Source organism: Heloderma suspectum, chromosome 5, assembly GCF_057233095.1.
Source record: "Heloderma suspectum isolate Gila_16-S chromosome 5, 16-S_ref, whole genome shotgun sequence".
NCBI classification, from domain to species: domain Eukaryota; kingdom Metazoa; phylum Chordata; class Lepidosauria; order Squamata; family Helodermatidae; genus Heloderma; species Heloderma suspectum.
The window spans coordinates 113,377,743-113,394,118 of NC_139462.1; the positions used below are offsets into that span (position 1 = coordinate 113,377,743).

The window sequence follows — 16,376 nt, forward strand, 5'->3', positions numbered from 1 at the left end:
GTTGTTTCCTCTGCCTAATGATGGCCTCCTTCTCTTGCATGGACACCTCTTTGGACCTCATGTTGGGAGTTCCAGTGAACAGCTACCAAATGCAGATGTAACACTCAGAACCACCTCCAGGCCTTTTATCTGCTTGATTGGTCAGGGGGTACCCAGGAACAGGCCACACCTGGCCATGCAGCTGCTTGTCAGCCATTCTTTCCATTACTTATGAGCCGCCAATGATGGGTGTGTGTGCATGCCACTAGCTATCCTTCTTGAATGGTTAGTGCCCCACTTTTGTCAAACCCCTTGAATTACAGCTGAAAGTCCTGACTTCGCTCCCATCTAGGTATGTTTCCTTTCATTCATTCATTCATTCATTTCATTTATATCCCGCCTCTTTTCCTCCCTAAGGAACCCAAGGCGGCGTACATAATCCTCCTCCTCCATTTTATCCTCACAACAACAACCCTGTGAGGTGGGTTGGGCTGAGAGTCTGTGACTGGCCCAAAGTCACCCAGTGAGCTTCCATGGCCGAGTGGGGATTAGAACCCAGATATCCTGACTCCCAGTCCAACACTCTCACAACTACACCACACTGGCTCTCCTTTCCTTTCAACTTCAATGTGGCGGTATACAGAGGCCAACTGCCAAAACAGTTATCTTTGTTCCAATATTTCTCAATTTCTGGCCCTGATTGTATTTTTTGTGGGTAAATTTATTTACCCACAATAAATTACATGTTAAAAATATAAATAAGTTAATTAAACTATTTATTTACAATATTTATATACCGCTCCATATCTAGAACAGATTCTGGAGCGGTGAACACAAGAGATAAAACAGTAAAAGGATTAAAGCACCAGATTAAAATTATGCTATTTTTAAGAACAGAATACCAATAGAAACTGGGGGACTGGTCAATTAAGGAATGCCTCCTGGAACAGTGCTGTTTTCAGGAGGCCCTGGTGCTTGCCTGACCTCCAGGGGCAGGAAATTCGGAAGAAAGGGGGCTGCCACACTGAAGGCTCTTCTCCTGGTGGACTCCAGTCTGGCCATAGATCAGCAAAGGAGTTGCACGCTGAGAAGGGGCAGCTCCAGAAAAGAGCCGAGCTGCTGTGTTCTGCACTAGCTCCAGCTTCTGGAGTAGCCTCGAAATTGAAAATAGAAATGCAAAAATAAATACAATTGAAAAGTAGGGTGGAAGAAGCCATTAAATAACATACATTTTAAACATAGGAATGAGCAGCAGAGGAAGAAGAAAGGTGTCATTACCATACTTGTAAGAATGAACAAAGAAAATCCATCTTTTTGGTGTCCTATCACAACCAATACTAGGAATTCCATACAGCTGTGAATTCAAGTGCCATGTGATTACAAGGGCTTCGCTTGCGTGTTTGGAAGTAGCAAATTCATTTACAACTTCGAACAGTTAGTCAGAGAAGCCAATAAGACAGAAGCCTGGAACTACAAATAAAATATAATAAATCAGTTTTGTTAGCCTCTAACAGATTGAAATCCTGGCAGGGTAGGAGGAAGGAAAGGGCCCTGCTGTGAGGCGGAGGCAGACACCGTAGTTCTGTGATGAAGGTAAATGCTGATTTACTAATGAACCATTTGTGCCTCTAGGCCTGATGAGGTTGAAAAAACAAAGCTGCTTATTACAGGTTGGAAAATTCTGCAAAGTGTACATCCTTGAACTGCATTTTGTACACCTAGCTCAGAGCTCTTGTAGCCCAGCAGTTAAGCGGGCGAGCCATAAAGTCTCCACTTCAGTTCTCACCTCAGTCACAAACTGACTAGATGGCCTTAGGCAATCCACTCTCTCCCAGCTTCAGCTCATCACCTATCAAGTGGGGGGAATCATAATATTGACCTATCCAACAGAGCTGTCATAAGGATTACTGAAGTATATATGAAGGACTTTAACTCCTTAAAATAGTGGTGGCATCTTCTCTTGTAATTGGTCTGTTCATAATGGTGAACTCCACCCACCCACCCTGCCTATTACAAAGTTAAAGTAGATCCAGGCTCACCTAAGTTTGGATCCTAGGCTAGATCTACACTAGTGCTTTTTATAGGTATTGAAGTGCACAGATAACTGTCGGGGTACATTACACATTCTTTATGGCATTTATCTAGCGTTATTTCCTGTTTTTTATTCTGTATTATCCAAAAGACTGCAACAGACGTCATTGTGTGCACTATGAGGTATAAATGTGCAAGACAGATATAGCGTCGCCATGATGGGATCATATTGATATGACGCGAGGTGTAGATCTGGCCCATGTCTTAATTCGGCCTTCCACAACCTGTTGCCTTTCAGATGTTTGGACTACAACTCCCAGAATTCCTGAGGACTGGCCATGCTGGCTGGAGCTGATAGGATTTGAAGTCTAAAACCTCTGGAGGGCACCAGCTTAGAGAAGGCTATCTGAATGGGACTGACTCAGAAACAGACCTCCCTGACACAAGGCCTTCATAAAGGGTCCAGATATGAAGAGTTCATGCAACCCGAGCTGAATCAAATCCAAATTAACTCATCTGAGATGGGTCCATTATGAATTAATTGTACTGGATGAAATGACCAATTGGTCTAATTCAGTAGAAAGTAGCTCCTTATATATAATCCTCCTTTAGAGAGGGAATACATAGTGTTCCTAAGAACACAGTTTGATTACTATTACTCTCTGGGCTGGTGGCAGCAGTCAGCATGGTCAGGCAGCTGCCAGGGTTCCTGGAGGGGGCCCACTTCCATCCTGAACTTTGTGCTGCTGCAGTTCCTTCCTGCTCCCTCCACTGCCGTCACTGCCCACTCACTTGCAAACAGTGAGGAAGAGCAGCAGCCCCATCACCCACTCAACGTCTTCATCTGACAAGGCAAAAGCAATGAGGCATTGACAAGGAGAAGCAGCAGTACCTGCCGACTCACCTGCTTGCCTGCAGCACACCGTGGGAGGCCCAACCCTCACAGTTCAAGGGGGACGGCGGAGGGAGTGTTGCCCAAGGGCCCTCAGAGACCTCGAGTTAGCAACAGATACTAAACTATTAGCTACAGCAAGCATCTTCCATTCTGTCCACACCTGATCCCTGCCTTTTAGCGTACTATAATAAAGATGAGGCAAATTAACCTATAGGGAGATTGATTGTGCCTCCAACACCAAGGACTCCGCTCAGCAAGATCGGCCTCGGAAGGCCTGCTGCCTGCCCCCTCAGCCAGGACAGCTAGGCTGCTGAGGACTAGGGAGAGGGCATTTTCTGTGGTGGCCCCCACTCTGTGAAATTCCCTCCCTAGTAACCTCCACCATCCCCCCTCTTTGATGAGCTTCTGGTGGGCTTTGAAAACCTGGCTGTTCAGGCAGGCATTTGGGGTGGGTTAGGGTTTTTTAGAGCAATGTTGTTTTGTTCAGTTGATTATGTAAATTTGTTTTATTTTGTGTTGTAATTTGAACTGTACGCCACCGAGAGTGGCTGGGTAGCTGGCCAGATGGGCGGCTAATAAATCTAATAAATAAAATAAAATAAATGTAAGACGGGGTCAAAGACATACAAATTAAGAAAAATTGAATGAGTCTCTTCCATTGCATCTCTTTGACTTTTTTTTATTTTGAGACAGACACCGGTGTGGTGTGTAGGATGGGAAGGATAGTGTGGAAGAAAGGTCGATCCAGGGGCTGAAGCGTGTGTGTGCATGCGCACGGACACACATGTGTTTGTGGGGAGGAGTGGGAGAAAAAATGCAGCAATTTAGGATTCTAGTGAAAACTAATTCAGCGACACCATGAGGACTGCTGTTGGATGCATGCTGGCTGACCAGTGGGTCATCTGGACATCTCCTCCACATCAATTTAGCTGGCAGGCACTTTAATTTCTTTCTGACCATAGCTGCTGCTTCCATCTGCTACTGTGGACAAATATGGATTGTAATGCCCTTATAGCATGATCTGCAGTGACGCAGGAGGAGAAAGGTTTATATATGGATAGTTAAGATTCATTTTATAATTTTGTGTGCAATGCGTTTATGGTGAAAAGCCATCTAGAAACAAGCTTGCTTCCATGGGACCCAGTACCAGCACAAGGTCAAAAGCAAAGAAAGAGAAGAAAAAAAGTTGTCCCTGGAAAAAAATGAGATAGCTTGGAAAGCTATGGCAACAGAAAGGGGGGGAAACCCTCCTAGAAATGCAAAAAAGGAGGATATTCCTGCTGTTTGCCCCCTGCAGATGAGAAAATGCAAAATGCAACATGAGTGCATGCAAATGTGTGCAAATGATATGCAGATTTTTATCTCATAGTTTTTGATGGCCCAGAATTACCACCTCTGTAGCTGGCAGTCCAGAAGGAATCAGTCTTTTCTTTTTCCTGCTAAAGCAGAAACGTTTGGTTATAGAGTAGGATATACTTGTTTTCTTGCCATCTCTGGTCTCAGAAATAAAAGAAATAATTAAACACAAAGTTCAAACTGCATAATTTGTCTGGACGTTGTGCCATCCATCATAAAACATACAGAAGGATGTGATCCTTTCTATAAAAAGAAAAAGAAAAGGTCTTGCTGTTCACTGTGGATGAAGTGAACTCCATAGGGCTTAGAGGCATGTGTCTTTCCTCCTCCCACTAATATATGCCCAAAACCAGGGTTCGATGGCAATGGGGGATTTATGGGTGCTATCCATGTCTATATTCTGCACTCTCCCTTTGCTCTGTGCAAGTTACTCACAAGCACATGCACTCAGAAAGACCATCCCACAAAAAAAAGGGCTGAGCCAAAACAAGGAGGGCACAGTTTGTAAACATTCACTCTGCAAAATCTACTTCCCCTTGAATAAGGACGTATCCTCACCTATATTGCCCTCAGTGATATCATCACATAACCAAATTTGATTGACTACATGACAGCATTACATTTACTAGGGAAGAATGGCTCCCCTCGCCCACCCCCTCTGCAACAAAAATGGTGCTGCACAGTTAGGCTAGAGTAAGAAATACTGGGAAGAGAGTCACCTGAATGTGGGTTGAAATGGCACAGGTTCCCTAAAAGTTCTCTGAAAAGAAGCACTGCCACCACTTTCAGCTAGCTTTCTTTGCCCTGGGTAATGTCACTTGTAACCGAATTTGATTGACTGGGGCTGATCGCATGACATGACAGCCCATCATGGGTTATTTAACCCACAGTGAGGCTGCAGTGCATGTGGGGCCTGTGGGGCTGCCACTGTGTATATACAATCCCCGCTCAGGAGTTGTCATATCTTGCGAACCCGGCAAGCATGGGTTAGGCAAGGGTTAAACAACGCTTGCATAATCCATGGTCTATTTAACCCTTGCATAACCCACACTTGCCAGGTTCACATGATACAACAACCCCCAAGCGGAGGCCCCGCAGGCACCACAGCTCATTGTGGGTTAAATAAGTTACAACAAGCTGTGGCGTATCATCCAAACCCAGTCACTGTGTCAATGATATCACTGTTACTAGGACAAATGGCTATTTTTCAATAGCAGTGCTGTTTAACTTGTTCATAAATGATCCGGAGTTAAGGGTGAGCAATGAGGTAGTCAAGTTTGCTGATGACACCAAATTCTTTGGGGTGGATAAAACAAAAAAGGGACTGTGAAGAGCTTCAAAAGGATCCCTCCAAACCGGGGGAATGAGCACCAAAACGGCAAATGAGATTCAATGTAAGCAGTTCAAATGCGGTTCAACGTAGAGTGATGGATGTCAGGGCAAAAAATCCTAACTCCACATATATGCTGATGGGGTCTGAGCTGGTGGTGACTGACCAGGAAAAAGATCTCAGGCTTGTGATGGACAGCTTGATGAAAACATTGACCCGGTGTGCAGCTGCTGTGAAAAGGGCAAATTCCATGTTAGGGATTATTAGGAAACGGGTTGAAAATGAAATTGCTAATCTCATAATGCCTTTATACAAATCTATGGTATGACATGTGAAATACAATGTACAGTTCTGATTGTCACACCTTAAAAAGGATATTGTAGAGGTCAAAAGGTGCAGAATAGGACAAGCAGCTCTATCAAGGGGCTGCAGCAGCTCTATGAGGAAAGGTTACAACATATGGGACAATTTAGCTTAGAAAAAAAAGGTGAGTAAGGGGAGGGACATGAAAAGGGCATATAACATGATGTGGAGAAAGTGTATATGATTTGCAACCACAAGACATAGTGATGGCCACCAATTTGGATGGCTTTAAAAGGGGGTTACACAAATTCCTGCAGAAGGCTGTTAATAGCATAGAGGCATCAGGACTAGTAATCAGAGGCAGTGAGCCTATGTACACTAGTTGCTGGGAACATGGGTGGGAGGGTGCTGTTGTGCTAATTACCTGCTTGTGGGTTCCTTGTCAACAGCTGGTTGGCCACTGTGTGAACAGAATGCTAGAGTAGATGGACCCTTGGTCTGATCCATCCAGCATAGCTGTTCTTATGTGTATGGAGAATGCATAATTCTAGAATCCAGGATCATGCAATTAAACTGAATGGTGAGAGATTTAGGACAGACAAAAGGAAGTGCTTCTTCACACAACACATAGTTAAACTATGGAATTCACGTCCACATGATGTAGCAATGGCCGACAACATGCATGGCTTTAAAAGGGAGGTTAGATGAAGTTACAGAGGTTAAGGCTACCAATAACTACTAGTCATGATGGTTATATATTATCTCTATTATCAAAGGCAGTATGCCTTTCAAATAATATCAGTTGCTGGGGAACAGGCCCAGTTCTGTAGCACTCATGTCATCCTTGTGAGCTTCCCATAGGTATCTAGTTGGCTACTGTGGGAACAGAATGTTGGAGTCGACAGGCCTTCGGTCTGATCCAGCAGGGTTCTTATTTGTTCAGTGAACCTTTCAGGACACACACCCCGGTGAATGCCCCTTCTTGTGCCAAAAGTGTTTGCTGAAGAATAATCAGCTCGGCTCTCTCAAAAAACGTGAGTTGGGTCTCACCCGTTTTTCAAATGATACAATTATGGTTTGATGGTAGCTACTGGTTCTTAAGGAGACTTTGATGCTCCAAACATTCCTGAGTGGAAGGACAACTCAGAGCAGACTTTTATTTACAGGATTAGTTTTCTTGTGAAGACTGGTTACTGCAGACTTATTGTAACATCTGTTTATTTTAATATCTATTTATATCTTAATATTTAATTGGAGCAGCTAAGCACCTAGACAGCAATTTCAGTACAATCTCAGTCCCCCAACAGCAACAACACACATTTGTAGCTCCATCAAATCTGCTTCTAGTCAACTAGGGCAAAATTCAGGTTTCTTTCTCTTTCCTCCTTGGACAGATGCAAATTGCAAAAGCATTTCCCTCATCCTATTCTGAGGCTGGTGGGATATGACATAAACCCCAGAGGCTTAGAGGAGCCAGCAACCATCAAAGGTATTAAACAAACATTTTCAGCTACCAAGCTCTACAAAAGCATAGAGAGAAGATCTGTCTCAGTAGTGTGTTTCATAACAACAGAGTTCAACTTTTCAGACTTTTCTTGGGAACTTACAGGAGCATATTTTTCTTAGGAGATGGATGTGTAATAAAAGCCCAGCATAATAATTAAATCCTGCAAAGAAAGATAATATATTGGAAATTAAGGTGTGAGTATGCTATGTGTGGAATCACAAAAACTTTCTAACATACTTTCTTTTGTGGGGGCCTATTTTGCTCTTAATGACTGGGTAAATGATGTTGTTCTGTACCACCCTTTGGGAGGGTACATGCATAAGGTCCCAGGACAGGTTCAGTCACCAGTATTTCAGCTATGGGATCTGAGGTAACTGGGCTGGAAATCTCTCTTTTGAGGTCTGGCAGAGTGGCTGTCAGAATTTTAGACTACATTGGCCAGCCTTCCCCAACCTAGTGCCCTTCAGATGTGTTGGAGCACAACTCCCATCACCCAGCCAGTGTGGTGATGGGAGTTGTATGTAGTCCACAACATCTGGAGGGCATTTGATTGCAGAAGGCTGAGATAAACCAGTGGTCTGACTCAGTATAAACAAGTTCGTACGTATAAAGCAAGCAAAAGCTGCAATTTACCACTTGGAACTTTTCTGGGCACCTCAAATAAAAGTATCGAATTATGCTCCAAATTCACTGATGTTTTGGAGTTTCATTAGATTCCCATATTTGGCCAAAGTAAAGAAATGGGTTTGTTTATTGCCTTAGTTTTTATTAGATTTTTATTGTTTTTAACCTACCTATTGTTTTTCAAATCTTGGGAGCTGCTCTGTGAAGTTGTAGGCCTAGGAAAATGGAATACAAACATCTAGATAAATAAATGCAGCTTAAGCCAGCAGATATTATTAGCGTGATAATCATTGTGTATTACAGCCAGCACTATGGTCTTTGCACAGAGATGAGCATTGGAGGGCTGACAGAACAGCCTTAATTATATGCAATGTTTCAGGCTGCTTACATTTTGCAACCTCAGCAAGCCATGAGTGATTCCATCTCCAGAATTTGTGAGCGCTCCCTCCCCCACTTCACACCAATAATCTTGCAAGCCAGTCTAATTGTAGGACTATTTTTTTTAAGCATTGTAATTACATCTTTCTCAAATGGCAACAGTTGGAAGTGTGTCCTTGTGTGTTCAGTCACTTTTCTAATAATACCGGAATAGAGCACTATACTTGATGTAGCAAGGTTACTGAAAAGAACAGGATTGAAGGAGAACAAATAAGGAAATATTTACCCAGCTTCAAGGTAAAAACCTTTTTGCTCAAAAATATATACATTGCAGTTACCTAATGACATGTCTTCATCACCACAACTACCCAGCAAATGATTTCACACCAATAATGTAATGGATAGATTTCAACACTAGTTTCAAAAAAGCCAAAGGCAACAGCTTGTAAGGATTCAATTCTAAAGACAAGACATCAAGGTGGCCTCAGTTAAGCCATAATATATACCATTTAATCTTGGCTAAAACCTCTTCATTCTTATCCCTATCGAACAGAGCAACCCACATAACATTCTTAAGATTCACACAGGAAGCAAGTTCTTCTGGGACACTCTTGACACTGCTTAAATTTATCAGAGTCGTGTAAATTTAAATTTCAGATGGGATCAACATGTAATGTTTCAGGAACTGGCACTCTCATAAACAATCTAGAAACCAACATGTAATATCTCAGGAACCGACACTCCCATAAACGATCTAGGGGTGCAAAACTTACTTTCTTCTGTTGTTTGTGTAAACATACATTTCCTAGTGCAAATGTTTCAGTTGCTAGTGGAGGCATGTTAAAGATGTGGCAGAGTTCCAGTTATTGGCTACCATTCCTGTTTCTATCTGCTTTACTTCCTGGACCTGCCAGCCAATCCTCAGAGGATCCAAAGCCCAGGGAGCCTGATGGGCTATAACAGGAAATTCTCCCTTGAATATTACAATTCTGCACCAACTGCTGAACCAGACACAGCAGCCTATTTGGTTGGCTCAATGGGATTAGAACATCCATAGCCACTCTCAGAGTTCCTAGTAGGTAGACAGTCTTTTCTGCAGGGAATCGGGGGCAGGACTGCCAGAACCCTTCAGTCTTTGTTCACCTTCTGCTGTTCTGTCTCCCTTCCCCAAGGTAAGGGGGATTGTCCTTGGGGGAGGAGGGGACAGTGTAGCAGCCCTCAGGAGGCTGGCAGCGCAACTAGAATTGAGCCTGAACCTGCTCAAAGTGAGCTGTGCTTTTCTCAGTTCTTTCATAACAATTCAGGGGGAATTGCATACTCAAGCATCTCTGCATCGAATGTTCAACCCATCACTACCTACCCTCTTAGCTACTTTCTCATGCATTTTTGCACCTGTTTGTAGCCACTGTTTCCCCGACCTTCTGCTGTGCTTTCGTAGCATTTTATTTGAAAGGGCTTTCCAATGCCTGATCCCAGCCAGAGATCACAGAGTGCACATAATGATGATCACTGCAATACATAGCCACTCAAATTTAGCTACATGACATCAACACTGGGAATAAATAAAGCCTTCCCACTGTCCTCATTCTGAATGAGTGAGAAAGATGGAACATATCATCTCCCACATTACCCATGCAAACAGGCCCACTCTCCCTGTCTGCTATGCTGCTGTAGTTTAATTACTGATTACTCACCAGCAGTGCACAGCAAGGTTTTCCCCCACCACCACCTGCATTCCAGTTCCAACTGCATGTAATTAGAACATAAGAAGAGCCCTGCTAGATCAGACCAAGGGTCCATCTAGTCCAGCATTCTGTTCACACAGTGCCAGTGGCCAACCAGCTATCCACAAGCAGGACATGAGTGCAGCAGCACCCTCCCACCCATGTTCCCCAGCAACTGGTGTACATAGGTTCACTGCTTCTGGTACTGAAGGTAGCACATGGCCATCAAGACTAGTAGTCACTGATAGCATTTCCTCCAGGAATTTGTCCAATTCTCTTTTAAAGCCATCCAAATTGGTGGCCATCACCACACATGATAGTGCAGAAAAATGTATATGACAATGGGTGTCCCATTGTAAATGATGCAGTGTGGATGTCAGCCATCCACATCTGCATGAACATCCAAATGCAGATGTAATCCACTACAGTGGGGAGACCATTCAGATGAGCACCCCCATAATCATTCCACCAACCAAGTGTAGTCAACATGGTTCCTGGGCAACAGGGATACATTCCCTTTTCCACCAATACCATCCCCTTTGTAAACAGTTCCACACCCTTTCACAAAGGGGTACAAACATTTTGCCAGAAAGGAAGCATGGGGGGGGGCAAAAATATTCCTAACATGTGCCTCCTGTTTCAACTCTGTATTAGTCTGGACTGCTCCACTTTTGACTGTAAGTAGCAAGACTTGCTAAACTAGAACCGGAGCCGAGTGAAAATACCCCCTCCCATTATCCTCTACCCCAGTGATTTTCAAACTTCCTACTTTCAGGAAAAATTTTCAACATAAAAAACAAAAGAGGGAACTTCTGAGCTTCTTCTATGGAATCCCTGTGTGTTGCAGAGAATTTTCTCAGGCATGTTCTATGGCAGGGTTGGGAAACCGTTTTTCTAACAAGCAAAATAGACGTTACTTTGAATCCATATCTAGCAGTTATGTCTTTATTTTTACTCTAGAGTAGGCATAGGGCCCCCCTAGCATGGGTGCAGGGGGACTTTTAAGATCCGGATCAGGGGCCCTGCACTTATTCTAGAGGAAAATGAAAAATATATAGCTACTACATAGGGATATAAAGTAATGTCTATTTGGACCCTAAACGGCACCCAATGTTGGACAGAGCCAGAACTTATTGTAGGTTGAGCCAGAGCAAAAGAAGGTGGAGTTTACAGCATTGTTTACTTATTTTATTTATTGCATAGCTTTCTCTCTTTGTGCCACCAAATTCCCTCTACCTCTCTCTGTGTGTTTGTTGTCTCTCATACCCACATGCACAGAGAGAGGGAGAGAGATGAAGAGGAATCAATACCCAGAGAGGTGATCTGGAAAGCAAGAGTAGGCCTGCTATATCTGGAGACAGAGTGACTGAGGGACAAATGAAAATAGGCCAAGGGGCACAGCTTCCCCACTCAGTTCTAGGGCCTTCCCATCAGCCCTTACGAACTGAGGCATGTCCCCACTTTCCTGCAGCAGTACATTTCAAGAGAGGACCAGCAGTGGAGGACAAATCTTTCAGGGAAACTTGGCCACCATCACTGATGTTCTCATTCACTGAAGAGCATCCAAGAAACTCCAGGATTCCCCAGCATACAGTGTAAAAATGCTGGTCTAGTAGGCTCTTTATGAATAATTGTTATTACATTTTATTATATCTATAAAAATAGGGAGGGGGAATTATATTATTGGGAAAAGGTGCAGGGGAGAAATGGATTTGCATCTGGCTTAAAAGCAAACTAATCTCTTCTTACCAAGGATTACTATTAGGTGTTTGTTTATCTAGTACTAACTTTATGTGCAAACTAATTCAATGTGCTCAGCTTCCATTGCTGAAATATTTTACCTCACGTCTGTGCAGTTTTCTTTGGATATTTGCATTTAGATACCATACATGTAAAATGAGAAATCCAAAGAGGAAACAAAAATCTTATAAAAAGTAAGATTAAAAAGAAGAAATCAAATGTCTGAAAGAACAAAGGCAGGAGATAAAGTGAGAATATGTCTTTAGGGCCAAACCAAATACTGAAAGGGATGTTAATCTCTTGGGAAAAGGTGAGCAAGGCAATAGGGGAAAAATAATGACAGAAGGGCAGAATTATTTAAACAGTGCGAGTTGTTACTACTTCACATTGCAACATTTTTTCCTCTGGAAAACCTGAGACAATGGAATTGTTGCAGATTTATTGGAGTTGAAGAGTGAGGGAGAAGATAGGCATAACATAAAAAAGTGACTTTCGTACATCCCTAGTGAAGATGGTGTGATGCCACATTTGGAAATCACACTTTGAGCTCCCTTTTAATATTATGTCTCTCTCCCATATGAATCTGCCCAGGCTTTAAGATCTTCAGGAGAGACTCTTCTCTACAACCCACTAATACCTGAGGAATGTTTAGTTGGTGGAGGCATGTGAGAGGCCCTTTGGAACTTTGGACAGAGGGAGGCCCATCTAGCCCCCTCTGTCTGCTAGCCTTCTGAATCTATGTGAAGACCTTTCTATTGAAGAAATATGTTTGTGCTTCTGATTAGCTATTATTAGTTGACAGCTATTTTTACTTACTCTTGTAGTTTTTATCTGCTCTTGGTTTACTTTTGTAGTAGTTTTAATTATAGTTTTTCTTTTTCGATACGTTGGAATTATATACGACGATAGTCACTTTGCGTGCTTAATTTAGGGTGGCCACTTATGCATCGCCCAAAAAGAGGACAATAGAGGACACTGCTTTGCACATAAATTACAAATGCCAATTTATATGTAAGATGCAAATGTAGAAATAATGATTATAACTTAAATACAAATACCGTATATCTCACCATGGCGTGGAAAACTGTGACCAGGTGATCTGTATTCCTGCCTATTCAGTCTGTTGTCCAGGTGCTAGCTTTTGATGGGCAACAGTTCTTACAGTTTTTTTAAAATCTTTAAACTGGAATTGAACAGGGCAGCTCTTCAAATAGAGGACACCTTCAAATAGGGGACAGTCCTCTGGCAGCCCTTCAAATAGAGGACTGTTCTCTGTAAAGAGGACACATGGCCACCCTTAATTGTGGAAAGGCAGAGTATAATCTACTAATTAAATAAACTTTTCCCTGAGTTTTAAAAAATCTTTGGACCCTACCTACTTAAAGGGATATATCTTGCTTAAAGGCCTATTGCTGGCTCTCTTACTCTCTTAGGGCCAGTTTCAGACATGCATGTAGGTCACTTGATTTCTCTGTAGTAGATGATTGAATAGCCCACACCTGAATGCACAAATGGGCTCCACTGGAAAACATTTTGCTTAAGGAAATGTGATGTTTTATGGAGGTTCTATCTGCTCCATTTGCTCTGTAATGGCACTTTCTCACATGCAAAACAACACTGGATTCTGCAGGGATCAAATGATAAGTTGCTTAGAGTGCAGTCCTATGCATGTTTAGACAGGGGGGAAGTCCTACAACTCCCAGCATGCTGGGAGTTGTAGGACTTTTTTCTGCTTAAACATGCATAGGATTGTGCCCTTAATCTTTAAAAAAAAATCATAGGTGGGACATTCTTCTGAAGAGTCTAAACACTGTTAAAGAGGCTTGTTCACTTAGTTCAAGTATTATATTATAGCCTCTTAGTCCACTTATGATAAAAGAATAATTTCTTTTTTTCCTTGTCTGATGTTGGAGGGGGTGGTAATGATAGTCACTGATAGTAGGAACCAAGTGTTGCACAAATGGTTGTACCTAGGGAAGCAATTCTGGAGGACACCAAACAATGAACAGACAGTGCAGCAGCAGCAGCCATTTTATATTCTAAGTGTTGCACTGTTCAGCTATAGTTCCTTCGGTTGCACATTCCAGTCTTCTGCTGCATAATTTATAAAGTTTGCATCCTCTATTATTACAGGCATGTTCTTCTGAGATGAAAAAGTTTGAGAAACCCTGCCTTAAGGCATATAGAACACTTCTCCTACTAAGGATTTGATCATGGGCCTCGGCCCTCCAGTCTGTGTCCAGGGTATTAGCTACTAAAGCATTGCCCTTCAGATTTCACATCAGAGGGGGGAAAACATTCCACCTTTCTAGCATAAATGGATAGGACTGCAGAGCACGTACATCATTGACAAGTGTTCTTGTTTGGATCAAACGGTAGGAAGTCCATTTTAAAACTGCCACGTCATCTTTCACTTTCAGTATCAAAATGAAATTGTTCAGGGGAGACGAAGTACAACAGGAGTAGGTCCTACCTCTGCAGGTACAATTTTTCATGTTGGCTTTCATCAGCTCAACCAGAACCTCTTCCTGTAGCCTTAGGAGAATTTAAGACAAATGCCCATATTTGAGAAGATCTACAGAATCATCAGTTTTTGAAGTGCAAAGAATCCTTTGTGACAGCCCCATTCCCTTCCACGTAATCCAGACAAAGCCTGGCTTCCTGAACTGCTTCTGGGAACTTTTAAAATAAAAGTAAAGTGGGCACAATTGCATACTTAATGCAAGTTCTAATGATTTTTTGTGTTACAAAATTATTTCCTCTTGTTAGTCTATAACATCAATGCACATGGCACTTTACTGAGTGCATAAGTAAATTAGGCAGGTCTCTGACTCGAGGAAACAACAACCTAAATTTCCACAGTGGTGAGGCAACAGACAGAAGGGAGGAAAGAGAGAGGCAAGTGAAACAAGGAACAAATTAAAGCAAATGCAAGTCTAACTTTGCCTACAGGGATTATTACTGTTTTAAGACAAATTAATTGTGTGCCTACCAAATATATTAATTCCTACACATAAACCACATACACACACCACATATTTTAACACATATTTAGGTTATATAGGTCAGTAGAAAAGATAAGGTACATCCCATCACGCTATATTCCAGGAATGAGGTGAAACAGAAAGCACTAAGAAAAGTGGGTGTTAAAGAATTTAGGATGCTAGCGGGGTGTGTAATGGTTGGTCTACACATTCATTCACCTTAATCATGTGCAGACTTCCTGGGGCTGTACCATTATGAGACTATGGGTAGGGATTTGCATGGTTGTATGTTCCCTCACATCAACATTCCTGTCCCCTCCTACGTTTATCATTATGTGTAGATTGACTCCTCTCTAAAATTATAACAGCAACCAAGCAGCTGGTAGAAGAAGAGGGGAAATCACCTTCTGGGACTGATAGTAACCCCCTTCTCTTCTCAAATTACACCAGTGGCCAGTCTCTCTGTAGCTGGCCCCTTGTATCGGACTGCTGGGACTGGAAGCCACACAGCCCTTCCCCACTCCTATCAAACTACATCAGGCACCAGCCATTATGGCCTGGCAGAAGGAGAAGGTGGGGACAATTAGATTCCTTTCTACTATTCTGCTGGGACAAACAGCTACTCCACTGGACAGCCAAATCCATCCACGTGCCTCTTACTGCCCCTACTGGGAAGAAAAGCAGGATGCCTGGGGACTTGGCTGGCACTGGGAGAAGTGGCATGGAATTCAGGACAGAGAAAAGGAAAATAGATGGGGGTCGGGTGATGATGTTGGTAGGCAATACCCCCTTATGATATCTGGCCCACGGAAGGCATGGTGGGGGCAATACCACCCTCGACCTAAATAGGTTCTGCACTCTGTCTTAGAGAATACTTCCTCCAGGATGAACTGCCTCAGACTCTTAGATCATTGGGTGGGGCCCTGCTCAGGAAGCCATCCTCCTTAGTTGGAGCAAGGCACAGAACATATCCTGGGTGGCACCTTGCTGGTTTCCTTCTAATCTTTATTCTTGGTCTTTGGGCAGTCTTATTTTTTTAGTTGTTATGTTAGATGTTATCTGTGGTTTTTTAAAATATATGAATGTAGTTTTGTACAGACTTTATATTGCTGTTAGCCATCTTGGAGACACTGAAATTGGTGGAAAGGCAGAACACAAATATATAAAATAAATGAGGCTTTCCAAAGCGATTTCTTTATAGTCAATAATTAGCATTGTCAACCATTCTTTCTGGAAAGGTCTCTGTACTTTTAATAGCTGGGCAACAGGCAGACATTCAACAAATGAAACTCTCTGAATCACTGGACCTGTCCGCCCAATCATGGAGGGTGAAATAAGTCCTGGTGGCTTATTTCCCTTGCTGTGCATGCCGGGGGGATTTGCATAATTGCCCTCACTGGCGGGGCTTGCTGTGTCATCATGCGAACCCGGCAAGGGTGGCTCACTGCTGTGGTCAACAGGCCACCCAGAATCCATGGGCTGTTTTAGGGTTCTAGGGTGGCTTGTTAACCACGTCAATAAGCCA

At 42.8% G+C, this 16,376-nt stretch overlaps 1 protein-coding gene across 1 annotated transcript in view; it reads right to left on the reverse strand.

Annotated features, from left to right (window-relative positions):
- LOC146344276 (uncharacterized) overlaps positions 1 to 16,376 on the reverse strand; it is a 177,936-nt gene that overhangs the window by 127,534 nt on the left and 34,026 nt on the right. The window contains exon 2 of the mRNA XM_084860345.1: positions 8,196 to 8,240. Coding sequence (XP_084716471.1) covers positions 8,196 to 8,240 — 45 coding nt within the window. The remainder of the gene's footprint in view (positions 1 to 8,195; positions 8,241 to 16,376) is intronic.